General features: G+C 36.0%; 1 protein-coding gene across 5 annotated transcripts in view; it reads right to left on the bottom strand.

The window, feature by feature from the left end:
• Positions 1-633: 633 nt before the first annotated feature.
• GCA (grancalcin) overlaps positions 634-26067 on the bottom strand; it is a 51293-nt gene continuing 25859 nt past the window's right edge. For all 5 annotated transcript variants that reach the window (XM_046018165.1, XM_046018166.1, XM_046018167.1 and 2 more), the window contains 7 exons: positions 25017-25181; positions 17290-17359; positions 11143-11186; positions 10707-10854; positions 8506-8619; positions 2566-2624; positions 634-1743 (listed from right to left, as the gene is read on the bottom strand). In XM_046018165.1, the coding sequence (XP_045874121.1) occupies positions 1717-1743; positions 2566-2624; positions 8506-8619; positions 10707-10854; positions 11143-11186; positions 17290-17359; positions 25017-25181 (627 nt within the window). In that variant the 3' untranslated portion in view covers positions 634-1716. The remainder of the gene's footprint in view (positions 1744-2565; positions 2625-8505; positions 8620-10706; positions 10855-11142; positions 11187-17289; positions 17360-25016; positions 25182-26067) is intronic.

Here is a 26067-nt window from a genome sequence, read left to right as displayed (position 1 = left end):
AGTTAACACCCTCTCACATTATCAAATATATGTTTGTGGAAAAAAACAGCCAGAGGACAAAAGTATATGGATTATTTCATATCACATTTTTATACTGCTGACCAAATCAATCTAACAGCTAATTATATAAAGTTATGTTATTCCTTCCTTTCCAGGACTGTTACAAGTAAAAGTTGATTTAAAATTCTGTGAGTTTGTAAAGTTTTCTTCCAAGACACTGCTATTCGCTTTCCAGCCTTTAAGAAACAGAATTTTATAAAAAGCATAATTAATTTGGTCACCAGCCACACTTAAAATCATGTCAATTTGTACTCATATTTTAAGCTGGAAGACCTTCAGTTAAAGTGTAAGAAAAATACATGCTTTTTTAATCTTCACTAAGAAAGACTTAGAATGTTTGCCAGGAAAGCAGGTGGATTAATCACAATAGCTGACGCGGGATCTTAAATGCTAAGGATTTGATGACCACTCTGCAGCTTTCCACAATAATGCCACAGAAACAGGTCGTGGTGCCTACTGTGGTCAGTACCCCCCACTTTACAACAACTTACCAGTTTATGAATGCTAATGATAAAACCGCAGCCAAAGTTGAGAAAGTCAAACTTACAATTTCTGAACATTGAAACGAAGTGGTAGATTACTTGATTTTTTAATTTTGTAAAGAGTTGGCATTATATATATAAAACTACTTAGCTTCATGGAATACGCTGAAATATTGACATTTTGTTAAAAATACTTATCAGTGGTTTAAGCCGCTGCCTTCGGCTCAGGTCATGATCTCAGAGTCCTGGAATCGAGTCCCACATCGGGCTCTCTGCTCGGCGGGGAGCCCGTTTCCCTCTCACTCTCTCTGCCTGCCTCTCTGCCTACTTGTGATCCCTCTCTGTCAAATAAATAAATAAAATCTTAAAAAAAAAAAAATACTTATCATATCCAGAAAGTCTAGATTTAAAAGGAAGATGCCATTTTAGGCTATGTTGTCACTAACAAAAAAAGTGCAGCCATAAAAGGTATGTTTATTAAGAATTTTTTTTCCACAGAAGAAAAAGAAGCATACTGAAAAAAAAAATGCACTGATAAAAACAAAGGAAAAAAAATGCCTCCTGTAGCCTTATTTCTATAGGTTAATTTACGGCGCACTTAAGGTGATTTAACATAAAATTTTAGGAACTTTCTCTCTTCATAGACAAAGACTAGTGAGTTTCTGTTCTTGAGTTATATGATCAAGGAATAAACTCTTCTACAAAAATGGCACAAAATCCAGGCTTTCCTTCTATTCACCTACACAACAAATAACTACAAACAAAATTTCAAAGTATAATTTGTAACCTTCCGGTAAGTATACATTAACTTTATCTAAACTTTAATTATTTGGCTTCTTATATACTCTCTTGTAAGTACATTCTTCTGGGTTAACAATGTTAAAAATTAAGGTTAAAAGGTATTTATATCAATTCATCATATACCAATATTTTACAATATTATACATATATCTGTTAAGTGATAACTTTTCTAAAAGCAATTAATATTCCAAATACAAAAACATTTCTTTTATTGCTTTGAACTGTTCACTAAAGTAAAAACACATAGAAAGGGAACAGATTTAATAGGAAGAAACACAGAAAAGCCCCAAAGCTTCAAATTCGAAGTAGTCCAGTTCATTTCTTCCAGGTAAAAAAATTCACAGTATTTCTTCAGCTTTCGAATTCTAGACATTCAAATTGCCATAGTACCCTGCAAAAACTAATATATAAGCAAAATCATCAGCTGGTAACAATAAAATGGTTTTTTGTTTTGATTAATTATACTCTGCAAAAGCATTTTCACAAGAGGGGAAGTCTTAAATGCTTCCAAGGCTTGTAATGTAAACCGGGATACACCAGTAGGGAAATGCTGACCCTATAACTTCCCTGTTACAAAAACAAAACAAAAATCCTGAAACATTGATGTACATGTGAAATATAATTTTCCTATAGTTTCAATTTTAAAAAAAATGGGAGGATGCTAATTGCAACCACTTGAAATGAGAAATGAACAGTCATTATCTGTCATACATAAATATTTCCTTTTTCTTAGTATCATACAAAAGTAAACTACTCTTTTTAAAAATAATGGTAATTTTGCTCTTAAAAATGATTTGAAAGATGGGACACCTCAGTGGCTCAGTGGTTAGGCATCTGCCTCCCGCTCAGGTCATGCATGACTCAAGGCTCCTGGGATTGAGTCCCACATGGGTTTCCTTGCTCAGTGGGGAGCCTGCTTCTCTCTCTGCCTCTGCATGCTGTTCCCCCTGCTTATCCTCTCTCTCTCTGACAAACAAATAAAATCTTAAAAAAAAAATGATCTACCAAAAACATGTCATAAAATTTAGAGGTATCTTTATGTTTAATATAAAATCAAGTTGGTATTTATAAAAATACTGAATCATATTTGCATTAGCTGAAAAATACAGAAAAAGAATATGGTCTATAAAGCATATTATTCCCAGTACTGATACCAGGATTACTTAAATTTTTTGACAACAGAACACATCTAGAACCACAGTGTAAATATCAGAATACTCACATCATCATATATGAAATTCACAACTCCTTGTTGTAAGTGGTCTCTTCTCCTAAAGAAATCTTCAAACAAACATACAAAAATATTAAAATTTTAAATATATAATTTCAAATACTTGGTGTCCCTAAGCACTAAAAAATGATTAACTTCATACTTAATTGAAAGTTTTTTTTAAGTTTTTATTTAAATTTCAGTTAGTTAACATATAATGCAATATTAGTTTTGGGCGTACAGTATCATGACTTAACAACTATCACCACGTGCTCATCATGACAACTGCATTCCTTAATACTCATCACCTATATCCCTCATCCCTTCAACCCACCTCCCCTCCGGTAGCTATCAGTTTGTTCTCTATAGTTAAAAGTCTGTTTCTTGCTTTGTCTCTTTCTTTCCCTCTTTTTCCCTTTGCACATTTGTTTTGTTTCTTAAATTTCACACGAGTGAAATCATGCAGCATTTGTCTTTCTCTATTGTACTTCGCTTAGCTTAATACTCTCTAGTTCTATCCTTGTCTTTGCAAATGGTAAGATTTCTTTCTTTTTCATGGCTAAGTAATATTCCATTGTATGTATACAACATCTTCTTTATCCATTCATCAATCAATGGATACTCTGGCTGTTTCCATAATTTGGCCATTATAGATAATGCTGTTATAAACATTGGGGTGCATATATCCCTTTGAGTTAGCATTTTTGTATTTGGCTAAATACCTAGCAGTGTAATTGTTGGATTAGAGGGTAGTTCTATTTTTAACTTTTTGAGGAAGCTTCATACCGTTTTCCACAGTGGCTGTACCAGTTTGCATTCCTACCAACAGGTCAAGAGGTTTCCCCTTTCTCCACATCTTCACCAACTCCTGTTGTTTCTTGTGTTGTTGATTTTAGACATTCTGACAGGTGTGAGGTGATTATCATATTGTAGTTTTGATTATCATATTGTAGTATTTCCCTGATGATCAGTGATGTTGGGCATCTTTTCATGTGTCTGTTCCAACTCTGTGAAAAATACTGTTGATATTTTGATACTGATTGCATTTAATGTATAGACTATGCTTTGCATAGATATTTTAACAGTATCTGGTCTTTCAATCCATGAGCATGGAATGTTTTTCCATTTCTTTCCAATTTCTTTCATCAGTGTTGTACAGTTTTTAGAGTACAGGTGTTTTACTTCTTTGGTTAGGTTTAGTCCTAGGTATCTTATTGGTTTCAGTGCAATTGTAAATGGGACTGATTTCTTAATTTCTCTTTCTGCTACTTCATTTGAGGTATATAGAAATGCAACTGATTTCTGTACATTGATTTCTGTATCCCATGACCTCACTGAATTTGTGTATCAGTTCTAGCAATTTTTTGGTGGAGCCTTTCAGGTTTTCTATATAAAGTATCATGTCATCTCCAAATAGTGAATGTTTGACTTTTTCTTGCCGATTTAGTGGTCTTTTATTACTTTTTGTTGTCTGACTGCTTGCTAGAACTTCCAGTACTGTGTTAAATAACAGTGGTGAGAATAGACAACCCTATCTTGTTTCTGACCAGAAAGGAAAAGCTCTCAGTTTTCCCTCATTTTGAAGACGATGTTAACCGTGGGTTTTTCATACATGGCCCCTCTAACCTACTTTGTTGAGCTTTTGTTTTTTGTTGTTTTTTTTTTTGTATTTTATCATAGGATGTTGTATTTTTTCAAATGCTTTTTCTGCATCTTTTGAAATGATCGTATGGTTCTTATCCTTTCTTTTATTAATGTGGTGCAACACGATGACTTATTCACAAATAATGAACCACCCTTGCAATCCGGAATAAATCTCACTTGATCATAGTGAATGATTCTTTTAATGTGCTACTGGATAAAATTTGCTAATATTTTACTGAGAATTTTTGTGTCCATGTTTATTAGAGATACTGCCTGTAGTTTTTGTTGTTGTTGTTTTTTTTAGGGAAAAAAACTTTTTTTTTTGGTTTTGGTTACTGGTTTTGCTGATCTCATAAAATAAGTTTGGACGTTTTCTTTCCTTTTCTATTTTTTTGAAATAGTTTGAGAAGAATAGGTAACTCTTCTTTAAATGTTTGGTGGAATTCGCCTATGAAGCCACCGGACCCTAGACTTTTGTTTGTTGGGACTCTTTTTGATTACAGATTTAATTTCTTTGCTGGCTATTAGTCTATTCAAGTTTTCTATTTCTTCCTGTTTCAATTTTAGTAGCTTATATGTGTCTAGAAATTTGTCCATTTCTTCCAGGTTGTCTAATTTGCTGACACATAGTTTTTCATAACCTTCTCTTATAATTGTATTTTTATGGTCTTAGTTGTTACTTCTCCTCTCTCATTTATGATTTTATTTATTTGTGTCCTTTCTCTTTTCTTTTTGGTAAGTCTGGCTAGAGAATTATAAATTTTATTATTTTTTTCAAAGAACGAACTCCTGATTTCCTTGATCTGTTCTACTGATGTTTTAGTCTCTCTATCATTTATTTCTGCTCTAATCTTTATTACTTCCTTCCTTCTCCTGGCTTTGATTTTCTTTTGTTTTTTTTTTTGTTTGTTTGTTTGTTTGTTTTTTGTTTTTCTGTCCTAGCTCCTTTAGGTGTAAAATTAGGTTGTTTATTTGAGATTTTTCTTACTTCCTGAGGTAGGCTGGTTTTGCCATATACTTCCCGTTTAGGACCACCTGCTGCATCACAAAGATTTTGGACCACTGTGTTTACAACATTTTCATTTCTGTCCCTGTGTTTTTTTATTTCTTGATTTCCTGGTTTACCCATTCATTGTTTAGTACTATGTTATTTAACTTCCATGTCGTTATGGTCTTTCCAAATTTTGTATTGTGGTTGACTTCTAGTTTCTGTGTTGTGGTCAGAAAAGATGCATGGTAAGATTTCAATCTTTTGGTTACTTTTTGAGGCCTGATTTGTGACCTAATACGTGATCTATTCTGGAGAATGTTCCATAGGCACCTGAATGCATACTATGCTGTTTTAGGATGCAATGTTCTGAATCTATGTTAAGTCATCAGGTCCAGTATGTCATTCAAAGATGTCATTTCCTTGTTTATTTTCTTTTTAGATGAGCAGTCCATTGATGTAAGTGGGGTGTTAAAGTCCCCTGCTATTACTGTATCATTATCAATTAGTTCCTTTATGTTTGTTATTATTTTATATATATTTGGGTACTCTCACGTTGGACGCATAAATATTTAGAATTGACAGATCTTCTTATTGGATTGTCCCTTTTATCATGATATAGTGCCCTTCTTCATCTCTTGCTACAGTCTTTGCTTTAAAGTCTAGTTTGCCTGACAGAAGTATTGCCACTCTGACTTTCTTCTGACATCTATTTGTGTGGTATTTCTCCATCCCCTCATTTTCACTCTGCAAGTGTCTCTTATAAGCAGCATATAGATGGGTCTTATTTTTTATCCAATCTGATACCCTCTGTCTTTTGACTGGAGCATTTAGTCCATTTACATTCAAAATAATTATTGATAGATACATATTTAGTGCCACTTTATTACTTGTTTTGTCATTGTTTCTGGAGATTTTCTCTGATCTTCCTTTTCACTTTTGGTCTCTCCACTGCACTCAAAGAGTACCCTTTAATATTCCTGCAGGGCTGGTTTAGTGGTCATGAACTCCTTCAGTTTTTGTTTGTCTGGGGAACTTCTTTTATTCTGAATGATAACCTTACTGGATATAGTATTCTTGGCTACAGAATTTTCCTATTCAGTACATTGAATAAATCATGCTACTCCTTTCTGGCCTGCCAAGTTTCTGCTGAGAAATCTCCAGCTAACCTTTGGGTCTTCTAAGTTAAGGACTTCCTTGGTTTTGCTGCTTTTAAGATTTTTTTCCTTTATTATTTAATTTTTACAAATTTAATTACAATATATCTTGGTGTGGCCCGCTTTTGTTGATTTTGAAGGGAGTTCTTTGTGCCTCCTGGATCTGGATGTTTGTTTCCTTCTCCAAATTAGGCAAGTTTTCAGATTTTCCCCCCCCCAAATAAATTTCCTGCCCCCTTTCGTCTGTCTTCTTCTAAGACTCCTGTATCACGAATGTTATTGTTTGATGGAGTCACTGAGGTCCCTAAGTCTATTCTCATACTCTGTAATTTTTCTTTCTCTCTTTTATTCAGCTTCATTATTTTCCATTATTTTGTCTTCTAGGTCACTAATTCATTCCTCTGCTTCTTCCAGCCAGCTGCTCATTGCATCAAGCCTGTTTCCAATCTCATTTATTGCATTCTTCATCTCTGATTCTTTCTTAGCTCTTTTACCTCTGTGGTAAGGGTCTCACTGATGTCTTCTATTCTTTTCTCAAGTCCAGTGAGTACCCTTATGATTGTTGTTTTAAATTCTCCATCAAGCACGTTACCTATATCTGTTTTGCCAGGATCTCTGGCCGTGGCCTTATCCTATTCTTTCATTTGGGATAATTTCCTCCATCTTGGCATTTTGTCTGAGTCTCTACCTTCTTCTATGTGTGAGAAAAGCCACTTGCTCCTGAAAGTAATGGCTTTATGAAGAAGAGGTCATATAGTGTCTAGGGCCTGGCACTTTACGGAATGTCTCTGGTGTGTGCAATATATGCTCTGCTCTTGTGTTTTAAGTTCTCTATCCTTCAGGCCACTGCTGTGGGTGTGTTTGGTCCTTGGCCAGAAGGTAGCAAGTTTTAACTAGGTATGCTCTGGTCTGCTTATGAAATCAGACCTAACACCACCTGCACCAGAACTGAGGCCCTGCAGAACTCTCTAGTTGGGAGACATGGTATGGGCAGGGGCTTGTGCTGGTCTTCTGGGGGGTAAGCCAACCACACTGGGACTGAGGCAAGCTTGACTGAGAAAGGCAATCCTGCCACAGTACAGAGGTGTGAGGTTTGGTATAAACAAATTAGGAAGCCAGTGTCTGTGTTGCACTGGTTCCTGCAGATGGCTCTGTGTTTAGGCTAATGTACAGGAGAGGGAAACGACATGAACCAGCTCCTTTGTTCCTGGTGTCTCCAGGAACCCTGCCTTGCAGGGACATGCTCTAAGAAGACTGAATACTTTCCTCAGTGTGCTCTAAGCATTCTTCAGATCATTCCTTCCACATTATCTGTCCCCTGGTTGTTTGCCTGCCTACTCTCCAAGAGCAGTGCAGTGCCCTCTGGGCTCTATCCTAGCCAAGCACGCTAACCTTTAAAAGTCCAGGTTTTAAGCCCCACTGATTGCAAGAACTCAAAAAACTTAGTCCCTCCCATTTTCCAAACAAAAGGCTTTGGGGAAATATTCTTGTGTGTTCCTGGATGTTCCTTTCTCTTATCGCCCTTCTTCGTGACCATGGCTTACTCCTCTCTGCACACTTGTGATCCATTTCTCCCCTAGACCACATCTCTGCTCTTCCCACCTTCTTTGATGGAACCTGTTCTCTCCGTTTTGTTGTGGAGTTTGTTCTGTCAATCTTCAGGTCAGTTTCTGAGGTATTTAGGATGACTTGATAGTTACCTAGCTGTGTTTGTGGGAAGAGACAAACCTACGGTTTTCCTACTCCACTGTCAGCTTCCCTCTCTCTCTTTTCATTCCCAATTAAATCAAGTGATTTCATATCCTGGGCAACTGAGACATGAAGAAAACTTTCCAAAACTTAGCCGTAACAATTTTTCACTATTCATATTACTAAATTTTTAAAGCCTTAAAAGTGATTAGATTTAACGGTGAATAAAGGTGAAAAATACATATTACAAACTTGCAGAAGAAAATGAGAGATACTATTCAGAAAAATAGCTACATAATATTGCACCCACTTTTATTTTTTTATTTTTATTTTTTTAATTTTTTAATTTTTTAATAAACATATAATGTATTTTTATCCCTAGGGGTACAGGTCTGAATCGCCAGGTTTACACACTTCACAGCACTCACCATAGAACATACCATCCCTGCACCCACTTTTAAATGATCAAAATACCTGTCAATGCTCGAAGTTTCACACAACAAGCAACATAATCATCAAAGAAGATTCGGCCATTCTTGCTGTACCGTTTGACAATAGCAGTTAGTGTTTGAGGACTCAACCTATAACCTAGAAAAAGGAATTTATACATTAAAACTTCTAAAACCAAACACCATAAGAACACCACAACATTGTGTTTTCTTTAATAACAATCACAAAATAAATTTTCAAAATTCAATCCATAAAAATATATACTAGAAACAAAATATATTCACATTGAAATTTACCAAAGGTTTTATTACTAATAAAGTAAGAAACTGGTTAAACGGTATATAAATATCATAATTCTAGCTTTCTAATGAAGACAACACTAAGAAAAAAATAATTACTTTTTTGTGTTTTTAAAATATATTTTGATTTTTAAATAATGTCTAGAGTATTTTATAGATTTTAATGCTTCAGTATTTCACTTCTGTAATTTTATAGCTCTTTAAAGAATATCAAAGCAAAGACTGTTAGTAAATCTTTGCTACTATTCAAATTCTGTATTTCCTTTTTTAAAAATTTTTCATGGAAGTATAATTGGCATATAAATTAGTTTCAAATGTACAATATGATGATTCCATAGCTGTATGTATTGCAAAATGATTACTACAATGTCTAGTTAATATCTTCAACACAAAAAACTCCAAATAACCCAATTAAATGTGGGCAGATGACCCAAACAGACATATTTCCAAAGAAGACAGTTGGCCAACAGACACACAAAAAGATGCTCAACATCACTCATCATCAGGGAAATTCAAATCAAAACCACAATGAGATACCCCCTTACTTTTGTCAGGATGGCTAGAATAAAAAAGACAAGGACTAACAAGTATTGGTGAGAAGTGAAGAAAAAGAAACCTTTCTGCAGTGTTGGCAGGAATGTAAACTGGTACAGCCAGTGTGGAAACAGTATGGAGTTCCTCAAAAAATTAAAAAATAGAATTACCCTATGATCCAGTAATTCCATTACTGGATATCTACCCAAAGAAAAGGAAGACACTAATTCAAAAAGATATATGCACTCCTATGTTTATTGCAGCACTATTTATGATAGTCAAATTATGGAAGCAACCAAAGTGTCCATCAACAGATAAATGGATAAAAAAAGGTGTGATATTAAACACACACACACACACTCACATACATATGAAATATTACTCAGCCATAAAAAAAATGAGATCTTGCTATTTGCAACAACACAGGTGTGCTTATATAGAGTATTATGGTAAGGGAAATAAGTCAAAGAAAGACATATGATTTCACTCATATATGGAATTGAAGAAATAAACAAAGAAAAAGGGGACAAACAAACAAACAAAAAAAGACTCTTAAATGCAGAGAACAAAATGATGGTTGCCAGAAGGGAGATTAAGAGGTACAAACTTCTAGTTAAAAAATAATTAAGTCAGGGCATCTGGGTGGCTCAGACAGTTAAGATCTGCCTTCAGCTCAGGTCATGATCTCAGGGTCCTGGGATCGAGTCCCACGTTGGGCTCCATGTTTGGTGGTGAGCCTGCTGCTCCCCACCTGGCTCATGCTCTCTCTTTCTCTGTCTCTCTCTTTCTCTCTCTCAAATAAACGAACAAAATCTTCAAAAAATTTTTAAATTGCAATTAAAAAAAAATTAAGTCAGAAATGAAAAATACAGCATGAGGAATACAATCAATAAGATCATGATATATACTATATGATGAAAGACAGTAAATATACTTGTGGTAAGCACTAAGTAATGTACAGAAATGCTGCACACCTGCTATGGGTATGTATAGAAGTGTTGCATACCTGAGACTAATATAACACTGCATATTAATTATATTTCAAAAAATTTGGTAAAAATAAATAGCTAAATAACTAAATAACTGAGTATTAGAGATCTTACCAAGTTACAAAAGATAGAATATAAATGGTAAATACCAATAATTAGAGGGATAAATTTTAATATACTTAACAGAGGAAATTCAGAAATTATTTTATCAATCAGCATGTATAAAAGATCTTCTTTTGTAAAAATCATAGATAAAATGGTTTTGTTAAAGGTCTTCAAATTGGGCAACAGCTGGTGAAATAATATACTCCTTTATTACTTAATAAATCTTAACAATTAAGAATCATCTCATCAAAGAACAAAGGTGATCTGAATATATTCTAAAGAATTTTAATATTCTTACCCATAGCAGCAATGGCTTGATTCAATTCATGATGTTCCACTGTGCCACTTTGGTCTTGATCAATAGTTACGAAGTTTTGCTTCCAAGCATTAAGAGCTGCCCAGAGTTCCTTAAATTCATTAAATCCCATTTTTCCTGTGTAATCTCTCTGATAGTTTTATTAATAAAAATAAGTTTTGATACCAAAGAGAATTTATTTGGCCCGAAACTGCAAATCATTGACTAAAACATTGTTAGTATGCTTCTGCAAGTTCACCAAATTTAGCATATGAATAGATTGCGTAAAAATGGAAAAGTATGGAATTCAAACAGGATCTTACGAAGTATTTTTAAAGTCTCCAATTCACTATGGCCATTTATAGCCAACAATTGCTTGGTTATATTCAGAAAGCAATTATTCCATATTCTAGTATTGTCTATTTTTATTCAAGGATACATCCAACATGGCGATCATAATTCTGCAGGTTTCCAAGCTGAAGGCTATAAAACATATTTATTATTTGAACTGGAGTCTGTCCAATTTTATTTATGTAAAATTATGACAATTTCTATTTTAGAAAACAAAATGTTTAAAATTTGTCAAAAATAAACAATCACCCCTTATTAACAAACTTTAAATGTAAGGCATCCATAGTGGAAAAAATAAAAAAGTCGAAAATAAAAATCCCTACAACTTCAAACTACTCACATCTAGTCACATCTAGTCAGGGGATTTGGGTACTTAGATAAGCAATGATAAAATAACTGAAAGTTACTGTCACAGGGGAAAGGAGGGCTTCAGTCTTCCTAACACGAATGATAAGTAGGTTTTAAGTAGAAGTCTCACATATACTGAGATCACAAAACTTGAAGGGGTTAGAGATTTGATTAAAGCTTGGGATGAAGGACTGGCCTTTGAGGACATCTGAAAGGCAGATGAGGGCCAGATCATCAAAGTCCTGAATGCCACCCTTAAAGATTTAGACCAATGGAAGTCACTGAAGAATTTTAAGGAGCAGAAGGCAATTCTAAAATTTCCATTCCAGAAACATTCACTTATATTGAACAGAGTGTAGGACAGACTATAGACTAAGGTAAGATGAGCCTAGATATAGGTAAATCATTTGCTAGTTTACTGCAATCTATCAAATTAAAAAAATGAGCTTCTGATCTGAAGCAACTCGTTCCCTTGGGGGAGAAAAAAGGCAGGAAGAAAAAAGTAAATATAAACTATATTAAAATCATGGCTTATTAGAAATATTAACACTTTGGGGCACCTGGGTGTCTCAGTGGGTTAAAGCTTCTGCCTTCGGCTCAGGTCTTGACCCCAGTGTCCTGGGATCCACCCCGCTGTCTCTCTGCCTGCCTCTCTGCCTACTTGTGATCTCTGTCTGTCAAATAAATAAATAAATTCTTAAAAAAAATTTAAAAAAAAGAAATATTAACACTTTCATATCTACAGAACCATAACTAAAGACTCACTAGGTAGAATTTAATTTTTCTAAACCTTATCACAATTGCACTGAATTGGTAAGCTAATTTATCTCAAAACCAATTGCATCAGTCCTGATAAAAGAGATACTATGTCAGCACAATTACTTAAGCTTACAAAGTTCTTACTAGTACCTCTTTAAAATGAGTGAATAAATAAATAAAACTGCTTAAAGTTATCTTGTTTTGCTATTTGATAACATATTTAAATTTTTATAAATGAAAAACATTTCAGCTAAATTTTAGACCTATTAAGAAAAAAAATCATAAAACATTCTCCAAGTTAAAATAGCTGATTCTCTTTAAATCAATACAGTGTCAGTGTTAGAACAGGTTACAATATTTTCAGACTGACGATTCAACAGACACTCAATGGCATTCACTATGAGCTAGGCAGTACGATTTTGTGATTTTACATAAACATACAAAAGTATTGTAAGTCCCAATTTTATAAATGAAGAAACGGAGGCCCAAAATAATAAAGTTTCCCAAGTTCCTAGAGCTAATAAGTGGAGGAGTCAGGATTGGAGCCCAGTGCTCCTTCATACAAATACTACTCAAGTCGGAAGAAGGAGGGTGGCAAAATTTCCATGAGAAATCTCTGGATGGCATTCCAACATTTTGTCAAGCAAATGATATTTTGCTTTCACGTTAACATAGTGCCTATCCATTACATGGGAAAATCTGAACATATGATAACAAATGGCAAACACTGAGTCTTCAAATAAGCATATCTTCAATCACAAAATAGGACTGAGTATATATGTACATAAGATGAAATATTTTTGACAAAGAATAGAGAAGAATTTTCAGGAAAATTAATGGATTTTCACTTCCCCCAAAATCCCATTAGAATGGGCAAAAAATTAAGTTTTCTAAAGTCATAAACCTTTGACTTTGGGATGAGAGAGAAAACAGAGGAAAAGAATTATGTAACTAAGAGAAGTAGTAGGATGGATGGAAGTTAACTAGCCTAGATCTGAGAAGGTGGCTTGATGAACACCCAGTAAGGAAAGCTGAAAAGAAGCCTAGTTCCAGGAGAAGACAACATTTAAGAATTGGTATTGTATGTGAAAATGGGTCTGCAGGTAGAGAGAAATAGAAGGACCGATTGAATATCTTTGTAAGAGGAGTTAGAGCCCTAAATTCCCTCCTTGCCTCAGCTCCATGGATGCCATGTCTATTCTTACACCAGCAGAAGTCTGGGGATTTATTGTCTGGAGAATTCTTTAAACTTCAGGATACGAGGCACATATCCAAAGCCCTAACCACTAACCACTAACCAGTCCTCCTAAGCTCAAATCCTGATACTAACATTCACCCTAACATTAACCCTAACACTAACTCCCTGCAGAGGTCTCTGAACTGCAGGACACCAGAAACGTAAGCTAACACTAACTCTAACCCTAACCCTAATCTTAACCACTAACTGGCAACCTACAACCCCTAAACCTAACACTAACACTAATCCTGACTCCAACCCTAACCCTAACCCTAGATCTGAGAAAGTGGCTATTGAATACATGGTCAGAAAGCTGAGAAGCAGCCTATTTCTCTGTGAGAAGACCCCAAATATTTAAGAATTGGTAGTATTTCTGAAAATGGGTATGAAGGTAGAGATCAAAACAGAAAGACTAACTGAATATCTATTTAGGAAGCATTTAGAGCACCAAATCCCCTCTTTGCCTCAGATTCATAGATGTCTGCAATATCTATTGTAACCTCAGCAAAACTCTGGGAATTTATACTTTGGAGAGGTCTCTGAACTGCAGGACATTAGAGACATACCCAAACCCCTAAACCCAATCCCCTAACACCTAACTTCAAACCCAAACCCGTGCTCTAACATTAACCCTAACTCTAACCATCTGGAGAGTTCTCTGAACTGTAGAATACCAGGCACATACTCTAACCCTAACCATGACCCTAGCTCCCTCCCTAATCTTAAACCTAGATCTGAGAAACTTGCTTCCTAAACACTTGATAAGAAAAGCTGAGAACCAGCCTACTTATCCTCGATAAGACTCTAAACATTTAAAAATTGGCAGAATTTTCAGAAAACAAGTGTGAAGATACAGATTAAAAACAAAAGAACCAACTGAATATCTATTTAAAGAGTATTCAGAGCCTAACTCTTCTTGCCTCTAATTGGTATATGGCTGCCATGTCAATTCACAAGCCACCAGAAGCCTAGGGTTTTACTCTCTGGAGAGGTCTGGGACTGTAGGATACCAAGCACATATCCAAACCTTTATCCCCAACTCATAACCTTTAGCTCTTAACCTCAAGCCCTAACCCTAACTCTAACATAAACCCTACCCTAAGGACCCTCTGCAGAAGTTTCTGGACTGCAAAACACCAGGAACATACCTGAACACTAACTCTACCTCTGACCTTAACACTAACCCTAATCACTAACATACAACCCCTAACACCTAACTTTGAACCTAACCACAACTCTAACTCTAACACTAACCTTACCCCTCTGGAGAGATGCCTGAATTGCAGGCACCAGGCACATATCCTAACCCTAACCTTAACTCTAACCCTAGATCTAAGAAAGTAGCTTCCTGAACACAAGAGATGAAAACCTGAGAAGCAGCTTAATTATCCTGGGAAAGACCCCAAACATTTAAGAATTGATAGTATTTCTGGGGCACCTGGGTGGCTCAGTGGGTTAAAGCCTCTGCTTTCCACTCAGGTCATGATCCCAGGGTCCTGGGATCGAGCCCCGCATCGGGCTCTCTGCTCGGCAGGGGGCCTGCTTCCTCCTCTCTCTCTCTCTGCCTACTTGTGATCTCTGTCTGTCAAATAAATAAAACAAAATCTTTAAAAAAAAAAAAAAAAAAAAAAAAAAAAAAAAAAGAATTGATAGTATTTCTGAAAATGAGTGTAAAGGTAGTGTTATAAACAGAAGGACCAACTGAATATCTGTTTAAAGAGTATTTAGAGCCCCCATCCCCTCCTTGCCTCGGATTGGTAGATGGCTGCCATGTCAAGCAGAAGCCTAGGGTTTTATTCTCTGGGGAGGTCTGCGAACAGCCATATACCCAAACCCTAACCCTAGCCTATCTACTAAAAATAACATTTAAGTGACAGTTTATCAAAGACCAAGAACCCTGCTGAGTCTTCCCTCCTCCTTTCCTACCAGACAACCAGTCCAAAAGGAAATTCCTAAATGTACTGTTCCATAACACCGCCCCACCAAGTCACCAGACATGAAGTCTACAGTCAATACCAAACTCAGAGCTTCTCACCTGCATTTTAGTTCATCATGTGCAACCAAGGATCATCAGACACCTAAGAAAAGCATCTAACATGAAAGACAACCAAACAAATAAACTGGAAAAAAAAAGATCTGGAAGAAACACAGATGATGAAAGAAGAAAAAACCCTGAAATATATATTAACAAGAAAAATACATTAACAACAAATACAAAAATACAGTTTCAGAAAGGTAAGGGAACACATCACATACATGGAAAAAAAAAGAGAAGCTCTTGCACTTTAAGAACATGATAGCAGATATTGGAAAAAAAAAACAAAACCAAAACCCACCTCAATAGAAGATTCAGAAAATAAAGTTGAGGAAATCTCCCCACAGAGGAAAACCAGAGATAGGAGACAAAAATATTAAGAAAAGTGGCCCAGTCCAAATGATAGGCATTCTAGAAGGAGAAAATTGAGAAAACATCACTAAAGAAAATGTCTCAGAATTAAAGTAAATGAATTCCCACTCTGAGAATTCCCACTGAGTTCCCATACAACAAGTCCAGGCACATCACTGTGAAATTCCAAACCAGGCACAAAAAGAAGATCTCACAAGCCTCCACAGTGAAAAAACTGGCATACTGGCAGGAAACAGAAAGATAAAGTAACAGTGGATGCTAGAAATGATGGAGCAATGTCTTTAAAATTCTAAATGAAAATCATCTGTAATGCAGAGTTCCATACCTGGTCACTGAATTCTGTGGACAGAATGAAAGCATTTTCAGATAAAGCCTAAAAAGACTTTGTTCCCATGCATTCTCTTATTGAGAAGCTGGTTAATGTTGTATTTTATTGAATTTTTAAAAAAATGACTAGAGATGAAATAGGGAGATGAACAGAGAAATAGAGATGAAAAAGGGAGATCCAACTCCAAAGAGCATGGAAAGTCCGTTCTGGAATGATAGTGAAGGAATGACAGGAGTGATGGACATTGGGAAGGGTATGTGCTATGGTGAGTGCTGTGAATTGTGTTAAGACTGATGAATCACAGGGGCACCTGGGTGGCTCAGTGGGTTAAAGCCTCTGCCTTTGGCCCAGGCCCTGATCCCAGGGTTCTGGGATCAAGCCCCGCATCGGGCTTTCTGCTCAGCAGGGAGTCTGCTTCCCTTCCTCTCTCTCTGCCTGCCTCTCTGCCTACTTGTGATCTCTGTCAGATAAATAAATAAAATCTTCAAAAGAAAAGAAAAGAAAAAAAGACTGATGAATCACAGACCTGTACCCCTGAAACAAATAATAAATTTTATGTTAATAAAAAAAATAAAGTAGGTCACAATAAAAAGTTTCAAAATGATGATTAATTTCAGAAAAAGTAAAACAGTATATAAAAGGGGAAATTAATCACACATTATCACAAGACAGAGGAAGAACATTTAGATAATAACAATAAGACAAATACTGATTACTGATGTGTACTAATGTGTACTAATGAAATTAGTACTAATGTATACTAATGAAATTACTACACAGCTCTACTGGAGGGAGGAGGACTAGGAAATAGTCCAATGTGAAGTACTAGGGCAAGAGTGAGTTTCAAGTTCCAAGAGAGTTAATTCTCATCTTCCATAGCAGGATATCAACTGTTAATCATTAAAACTGAAAATCTATAGTGATAAAAGCATGCTATTTTGAGATCTGGAAGCAAATTTCAAAAGGATCAGCTGTAAAAGCTGAATGAAATTTCCTATATGAGTGGTTAACATTGGGGAGATAATTATGCACAAGGAACAGTTATTTTCACAGTAAGCTTTGCAGAACTATATGACTCTTTAGATTATGTGCATATATAACTTCAATAAGAAGATTTTTAAAAATATTTAAATAAAGGACACGGAGAAGATCTCACGAGAATAAGCTCCATTAATTCCAGACTGTGTCAAACATTTCTGAAGTTCCTCAGCATCCACTTCACCATCCTGTCAAAAAATAATTATAATCTGATTTAATGCACAATTATATCAAATCATATTAGTATGCTAATTGGCTGTTTTAGGCTATTCAATAAATATGCATTCTTTAAAACATTATTATCAACTATAAAATTATAGAGGTAATTACTGACAGCAAAGCCATATTATAAAACAGTACAGAAAGTAAATAATTTTTTCACAATCAACTTATATTCTATTAATATTTAAGAACTTCAAGTATAATTTATTTTTTCTACTTCTGAGAAACACAAATAATAATCATTCTGACCTATAATAGGTCAAAATACCTAGTGAGAATTATTGCATCTCTACTTAAAATGGGAAAATGACCAAAGAAAAATCTCAAAAACATTCCCCTAATGGCCCCTTTCATGGGGTGTTACTTCTAAGGGATATGAAGCTATAACTGGAAGGAGAGAATAACTTCCCCCACCTTCCCCAGCTACCCCCAGCAAAATTTTAGAGTCATCCTGCATCTTGTTGCTATTCTGATTATTTCCCAAACATTCTTGTTTGAACCTACCATGGGAAATAATTTTTTTTTTAACACAAATAAGAAATCACAATGGAAGTGAAACAGGCTGAATATTCCCATTATGTTTCAGTACCTCTACCTACTTTCTACAAAAATATACAGAGTAATTTACTTGAAAGCATCATAAACACTGTCACCAATGCAAAACAATAGCTCTGAGAAAGAATCAGGGAAACAAATTTAAAACATGAACTTTGTAAGAGTTTGGTTTTGTAAGAGACCCAGTAAATAAAGAAAGTGTTTACAACCAACTTCCAAGAAGTACTGTAACTACTCATATTCAAATGAGTCTTTAATAAGGAATTCCTTATAACAAAAATTCCAGTGGTTCTAACAAGAATTAAAAAGTGTAAGAAGCATTCTTTCCAATGGATCATGCACGTGCCTACACAGAGTATCTAAGTGTTCCTTTCTCTGCCATCCATAGTTCTGGGATTTTGCTTACAAAACTTTAATAAATTCTGAACTAAGAAAATTACACTTTAAAAAATTAGCCATATGTTTAGAATCAAAGGTACGTTAGCAATTTTTCCTCCAATGATAAAGACTTTAGAAGCAATTTTTATTTAAGCGATTACCTACCTTCCTACTGTATCAAACCATTTTTATATTTCAAGACTTTGAAACACTACACAAACACTTCTAACATGATCTAAGAAATCATCAGTAAAAAAAACAAACAAAAAAAACAATCAATGAAGTCCACACTGCCACTGTCCATAGTATCTCAGTGAAACAATGGCACAGACAGCAGATCCTTATCAATTACTGCAGGGTAAATTTTGAAAAACAATCTTTTACAAATTAGTAAAACAGAAGCGAAAGAAGGAAATGACTTTTCTCTCATTTTTAATTTTAAAATGCCTCCCATCTTCTACTACACTAAAGATAATGTGGTCATAAATTACCTTTTCCTTTGACTTTTCTTAAATGGAAAACTGATACTACACCTGAGAATAAAATTAATGAGAATTACTAAGCTTCATCAATTTTTTCCTCATTTATAAAAATAATGCCTTGTACAAACAGGCTCAAAATTAAAACTTTCTAGAAAAGAGCAAATTGAATTTACTAAAAACCTTGACCAATCCAATTAAAATGAAGGAAATCAATCCTATGTGGTCTGATGATAATCTCTGTTCAAATACAAGCTTTTTCTCTAACATTTCAGAGAAAAGTCCACTTAGCACACAGAGGACCTTTCTCTGGATTCTGTACACTCAAAGACATATGCACAGTCAGGGTGGGGGGCTTGCTTCTGAGGACTTCACAAGGCATGCGGACTGTGAGTGGCACACCACCTGAATGCAGGAAGTGAGATGGGATGTTCTATTCAGGACAAGAGGCAAAACAAACTATACTACAGACTATCTCCTGAAGATACCATTTCTGAGAAGTGGAAGGCTTAGGAAAGCAGAACTAAAATGCTGGGCTAAGCTGTCTGCAATACCACTACCCGGGAGGAGCCCTGAGCTGTCATGAAATTGGATTCCGGACACAATCGAGGTGAGCAAAATCACAAAATCACTAGATAAGGAAGACTGACATGAGTAAGAGGGAGACACAAAAGAGGACAAAAAAAAGGAGGGAGGAAATAAACAAAAACTCCATGTTAAATAGGTTTAGAAACCAAAATCCCAAAATACCTTAACAAATCAACTGTTCAGAAAGACAGCCAACAAAAAGCTCATACAAGATGAAATTAATCTTACAAAGTAGACATGAAAACAAGTATGTTAAGATAGTGCAGGGAAATAAATGAACAGATGTCTTCCATTTTAGAAAGAACCATTCAGTTAACAAGTATTTCTTGAGCCCCCTACTATGTTCAAGCACCGCTAAATGGACTAGTATCAGTGCCCAAAAGAAACTCTTTGCTTTCACAGAGCTTACTTTTTAGTGGTGGAGGAGAGAAAATAAATCAAAAATTATATTTGATGGTAATAAGAACTAAGGGGAAAAATACAGCAGAGTAAAAGTGATACGGAGTGTGTATATGGGCTCTATGTGGTGGACCAACACTACTTTACACAGACAGTTAAGGAAAGCCTCACTAAGGCTGATAAAGTGAATTCACCTATAACTGAATCACTGATAGGTGGATTTACTTACAGGGTAAAAAAAAATGAATTTCAAGATCTGAAGGAAGAAAGAAGCAAGCTATGCAGATATCGGAGGGAAGAGTGTTCTAGGCCTGAGCTGTCTAATACAGTGACCACTAGCCATATAGTTCACTGTGCACCGAAACATGGCTAGTCTCATCTGAGATGTTCTGTAAGTGTAAAATACATGCCAAATTTCCAAAACTTCGTAACAACAAAAAAGCAAAATACTGTTAATAACTTTTATATTGATTACATGTTGGTATATTAGTATTTTTGATATACTGGGTTAAATAAAATACATCATGAAAATTAACTTCACCTTTTCTTTTACTTTTTAAAATGTAAAGCCTCTGGTAAGAGGCTTCAAAACTACATATGTGGCTTATGTTTGTGGCTCTTTTATTCTGTTTACTTTGGACAGTGCTATTCTAGGCAAAGACAACAAGCACAAAGACAAGAGAATGTTCTCTCAGTGTTGCCATAATCTTTGCCTGCTTATCTTTAGCACTGCCTTCCTGTACCATTATCATTCCTTGTGTGTCTATGTCCCTGACTTGGCAAGATCTTCTAAGTCAGGATCTGAATTTCACTCATCTCCCATCCCAAGCCCTAGCATCAGACATAATACAAGGCAGGTTGGTTGTCTGGTAGAATGAAGACAATTATCATTGGTTCTTGGTTCAACTATAGTCATTTCTGACAGTTTGTGGCCATGTCCATTTACTACTTCCAAAGGTTGAAAATATTACAACTTCTCTTTCAAGTGTCAACTAAATTTAAAAATCTAAAATCTAATTAATGAGCGAAATTATATTTTACATGTGTTTTTTCAGGATTTTCGGGGTCTGAAGAACAATGTGACTAGCTTTTCTACAAGTTATGACCATCAGAAAGCATTCTCCTAGTACACTACTTCATACTCATATTTCACACATTTTATGAAAACATGTTACCTTAATTGACTAACTAACAAGTAATGTCTGCCTAAATTCTATGTAGAAAATCCAAGTGATCTCTTTGGATCTCCTTATTGCAGTGTGAGCTAATAATGATCAACTCTATAACCCTAACAAAAGAGCCTTAGTGGTAGAAAACTGCATTTTCTAATTGAAGAAGGCCTTTAGTTAGATCATTAACAAAAAATTAGTTGCCATTGGTTAGGTTAACTAATAGGCAGCAAGATTTTGAAATGATACGCAAGTTCAAGTCCTATTTGTTCAGTTACTAAACCTTAATCTCATAATAAAAAGGTACATCCATCCTGCCTACCTCTGTGTGAAAAAGGAAAAGCAATATGCACATTCAAGTTAAAGCTGTTGGTATTACTGACACTCATGTCTCATGTGTGTATGTGTGTATGTGTATTTGCAAAGGAACAAATCGGAATTTCCCCTAAACAACTGATGACTGAATCATTACTGCTCAAAAAATGTCATCCAATAAAAAGGAACACCGTAGAAACCTTTAGTTGGACATTTCTCATAGAACATGATTAATTACGAGATCTATCCAAACAAACAAACAAACAAAAAAAACAGATGCATAGCTTGGCTATTGTAGACATTGCTGCTATAAACATTCGGGTACACGTGCCCCTTCGGATCACTATGTTTGTATCTTTAGGGTAAATACCCAGTAGTGCAATTGCTGGGTCATAGGGTAGTTCTATTTTCAACATTTTGAGGAACCTCCATGCTGTTTTCCAGAGTGGTTGCACCAGCTTGCATTCCCACCAACAGTGTAGGAGGGTTCCCCTTTCTCCGCATCCTCGCCAGCATCTGTCATTTCCTGACTTGTTAATTTTAGCCATTCTGACTGGTGTGAGGTGAGATGTCCATCAACAGATGAATGGATAAAGAAGATGTGGTATATATACACAATGGAATACTATGCAGCCATCAAAAGAAATGAAATCATGCCATTTGCGACGACGTGGATGGAACTAGAGCGTATCATGCTTAGTGAAATAAGTCAATCGGAGAAAGACAACTATCATATGATCTCCCTGATATGAGGACATGGAGAAGCAACATGGGGGGTTAGGGGGATAGGAGAAGAATAAATGAAACAAGATGGGATTGGGAGGGAGACAAACCATAAATGACTCTTAATCTCACAAAACAAACTGGGGGTTGCTGGAGGGAGGTGGGATTGGGAGAGGGGGAGGGGGCTATGGACATTGGGGAGGGTATGTGCTATCGTGAGTGCTGTGAAGTGTGTAAACCTGGCGATTCACAGACCTGTACCCCTGGAGATAAAAATACATTATATGTTTATTAAAAAAAAAAAAATTTGGAAGGGGAGGCGAACCATAAGAGACTATGGACTCTGAAAAACAACCTGAGGGTTTTGAAGGGTCAGGGGTGGGAGGTTGGGGGAACAGGTGGTGGGTAATAGGGAGGGCACGTTTTGCATGGAGCACTGGGTGTTGTGCAAAAACAATGAATACTGTTATGCTGAAAAGTAAATAAAATGGAAATAAAACAGAAAAAAAAAAAACAGATGCAGAGCTGAGTTCAGTAAACTTACCTGATTCCTTAAAGCCGGGCAAAATTCAACATATAAAATAACTGTTTAAATATTTAGACTAAACACTGAAGATGAGACAGCTTATACATCCATCCAATACATTTACTGAATGGTTAATATATTCCTAGTGCTTAAGGGAGAAAATGCCAAGGGCCATGTCCTCATGGAGTTTTACTATTCAAAAGCACAAAACTAGGGGTGCCTGGGTGGTGTAATCAGGTAAGCATGGCAACTTGGTTTTGGCTGAGGTCACAATTTCAGGGTTGTGAGATCAAGCACCAACCCCCACCCAAAATCAGGTTCTGCACTTAGCACAGAGACTGCTTGAGATTCTCTCTCTCTCCTTCTCCCTCTGCCCTTCATCCCATCTAAAATAAATAAATCTTCAAAAGCACAAAACTGTGAAAAAAAATTTTTTTAAGATCTTATTTATTTGACACAGATCACAAGTATGCTGAAAGGCAGGCAGAGAGAGAGGAGGAGGAAGCAGGCTCCCCACTGAGCAGAAAGCCCGACGTGATGTGGGGCTGGATCCCAGGACCCTGGGATCACAACCCGCTCCGAAGGCACAGGCTTTAACCCACTGAGCCACCCAGGCACCCCTAAAACTGTGAAAAATTTAATGCAAATATCAAATAGTTCAAACATGCAAATTATTGTTCCCAACTGTAATACTGAAAGAGTTCAGAAGTCAAATAAAAGTCTCTAAATCTATGCCCAGTTTCTATGTTTTAACTTGTAATTTTATAAAATAGATTATATAGTCAGTTATAGATAACGGACTTATTCCCAGCATTACACTACTTAAGAGTTATCATGTAATAGCATTGCATTTAGCTGCAAACAATAGAAAATACTATCAAAGAGGTTTAAACCAATAATGGTTTATTTTTTTATTTCTTATTAACAGAGAATGCATTGTTTGCTTCAGGGGTACAAGTCTCTAACTCATCAGTCTTACACAACACACAGCGCTCACCACAACACATTCCCTCCCCAACGTCCATCACCCTGCCTCCCCATCCCTCCTATCCCCCTCCCCTCCAGCAACCCTCAGTTTGTTTCCCGAGATTAAGAGTCTCTTACGGGTTGTCTCCCTCTCTGGTTTCATCTTGCTTTGTTTTTTCCTCTCTTCCCCTATGATCCTCTGTCTTGTTTCTTAAATTCCACATATCAGTGAGATTGTATGATACTTGTCTTTTTCTGGCTGACTTATTTCACTTAGCATAATACCCTCTAGTTCCATCCACATCGTTGCAAACAGCAAGATTTCTTTCTTTTTGGGGGGAGAGGGGCTGCTGCATAATATTACCCCAAAGTTTATAGCAGCAACATCCACGAAACCCAAACTATGGGAAGAGCCCAGAAGTCCACTGAGAGATGAATGGATAAAGAAGATGTGGTATATATATACTAATAGAATATTAAGGGTTTATTTTTTTATACAAGAAGTCTGAGGCCAGGCAGAACAGGACTGTACGGCAACTTTACAATACCATCCATCTCTTTACATTTTTCTACATATCTCATCCAAAGGCTGTTACCTCAAGCTTGTTGACGCAAGGTACCAAGGTGGCTGTAGCACTTCCCTACCTCAAGTTCCCTTTCCAGGCAGGAAGAATTAAGGAGCAAAAAGGGCCATTACTAGTTGCCAGGAAGGCTTTTCTCATTTAGAAAAGAAATTGCACCTACGTCTCAGTGGCCAGTCCTGTGGCACACAGCTATCTTTACTAGATTCAAGGTGTCTGCGCTGGTAGTAGGGCTTTTCCAACTTCTACCACAGAAGGGAAAAAGAGGTTGTGAATGGAATTGGGGTCACCAAAACAAAGTGTCCGCCATATATAATAATTCTGTGTATATCCTCTATAAATAGCCAAGCATAAGGGACCTAGTGAACACTCAAGTGAATGAGTAAATGAAAAATGTTATCAAAGTCCTGTGAAATTCTAACTACTCTGTAAGTTTTTCTTGGTGAATCTAAAAGAAGAGATACAGACTGTGACTAAGATTCAAGTGTGAATCTGTCTCTTCTTACTACTCTGATATTTGAACTTCTACTCTGGTGTTTTCTTTACCCTTTCCTGACTGGCTTTACCATGAAGTCTCTCCCAGAACCATTCACAATTTAAAAGACTCCTTTTTGATACTGTATCCCAGCTTCTTCATGGAGATTAACATGTAGATCATGTAGATCTATTTTCCCTAATCCTCTCTGGCTCAGCCACCATGCACCACACTATTTCCAGTCTTAGTGAAATGAACAACATGTCAGGCATCATACCAATGGACTTCTAAAAACGAAATAATTATGACTATACTCATCTCTGATCTCAAGAGAAAAATCAGTCTAGATAAGCTTAAAATACAGATTTTATATGCATTTAAAATGACACACTAAGTAATAGTTGACATTTCTTTTAAATAGCAATCACTTTCAAAAACTGGTATTTGTGCCACGTATTTAACACCTCACCTGTCCAGCAACAGCAGTGAAGTATGTCCACATGGGGTCTCCCGCTGAGGAATAACTGTCAGAATATGCTGGGTATCCACCAGGGAGCAGGTTTGGCCCTGTTCCTGGAACTGGCTGTCCCATCTGCATCTGCATTCCTGGCATCTGACCACTGAAATTTCCAAACTATAAGAGTGAAAAAAGATAAGGTTTTTAATACAAATATTACCTGTTACCCACTAAAGTTGGTGTGAAAGAAAATATTTATGATAAGTCCACAGAAAAACAAGAGAAAAACAAGAATAGAAAGAGTTACTAAAAGCAACCGAATTCACCATTACAGACGCTGTTAGCTACAAAATGCTAGATGGCCTGCATTAGGAGGTAACTGAGTTCATTAACACATTATCCAACAACAAAAGAAGTGTAACACACACACAAAAAACCTCTCTAGCCTCTGAGAACTTAATCTAACAGATGAACATGAAGCACACTTTTTAACTGTTTACCATCAACATCACTGAAATAAAAAGCAAAAAAATACAAAAAAAATTCACCTGCAGTCAAACTAAGTAGTAGTATACTTCAGACACATACTTAGAAGAATACATGGTAAACACAATAAAACTGTGAACTAGGCATGGGAAACTGCATAGAATGCAAACACCGTCTCCACCAGAAAATATTTTTTTTAAAAAGCAAGACGCTAATAAACAGATCAATGAATTGATTAATTCCAACCACAGTCTTCGAAACTAATAAGAATAACAATAAGAATACCAACAAAAATAATACAGAGCTAATATTTACTGAGGGTTTTTTTTATAGCCCAGGTACTAAGTACTTTCCATCATGTGCTTTGATTTTCCAAAAATGTTATGAGGTATTAGACTACTAGGTTCTTTCTGTCATTGAGAACCTGAAACTTCAAGAGCTTTCCTAATTCGGTTAAGGTCAAATAACTAATAAGAAGGAGACTATGGTTCAAATGTAAATATTCTGACGTTTGTTTCCTGCTATGGCTATGGCTTCTCTCTACTCTTTTAACTTTGGAATTTGGTATATATTTTAA

Source organism: Meles meles, chromosome 9, assembly GCF_922984935.1.
Source record: "Meles meles chromosome 9, mMelMel3.1 paternal haplotype, whole genome shotgun sequence".
Classification (NCBI taxonomy): Eukaryota; Metazoa; Chordata; class Mammalia; order Carnivora; family Mustelidae; genus Meles; species Meles meles.
Note: the sequence above shows the minus strand (reverse complement) of the source record. Positions and strands in the feature narration are given on the sequence as shown.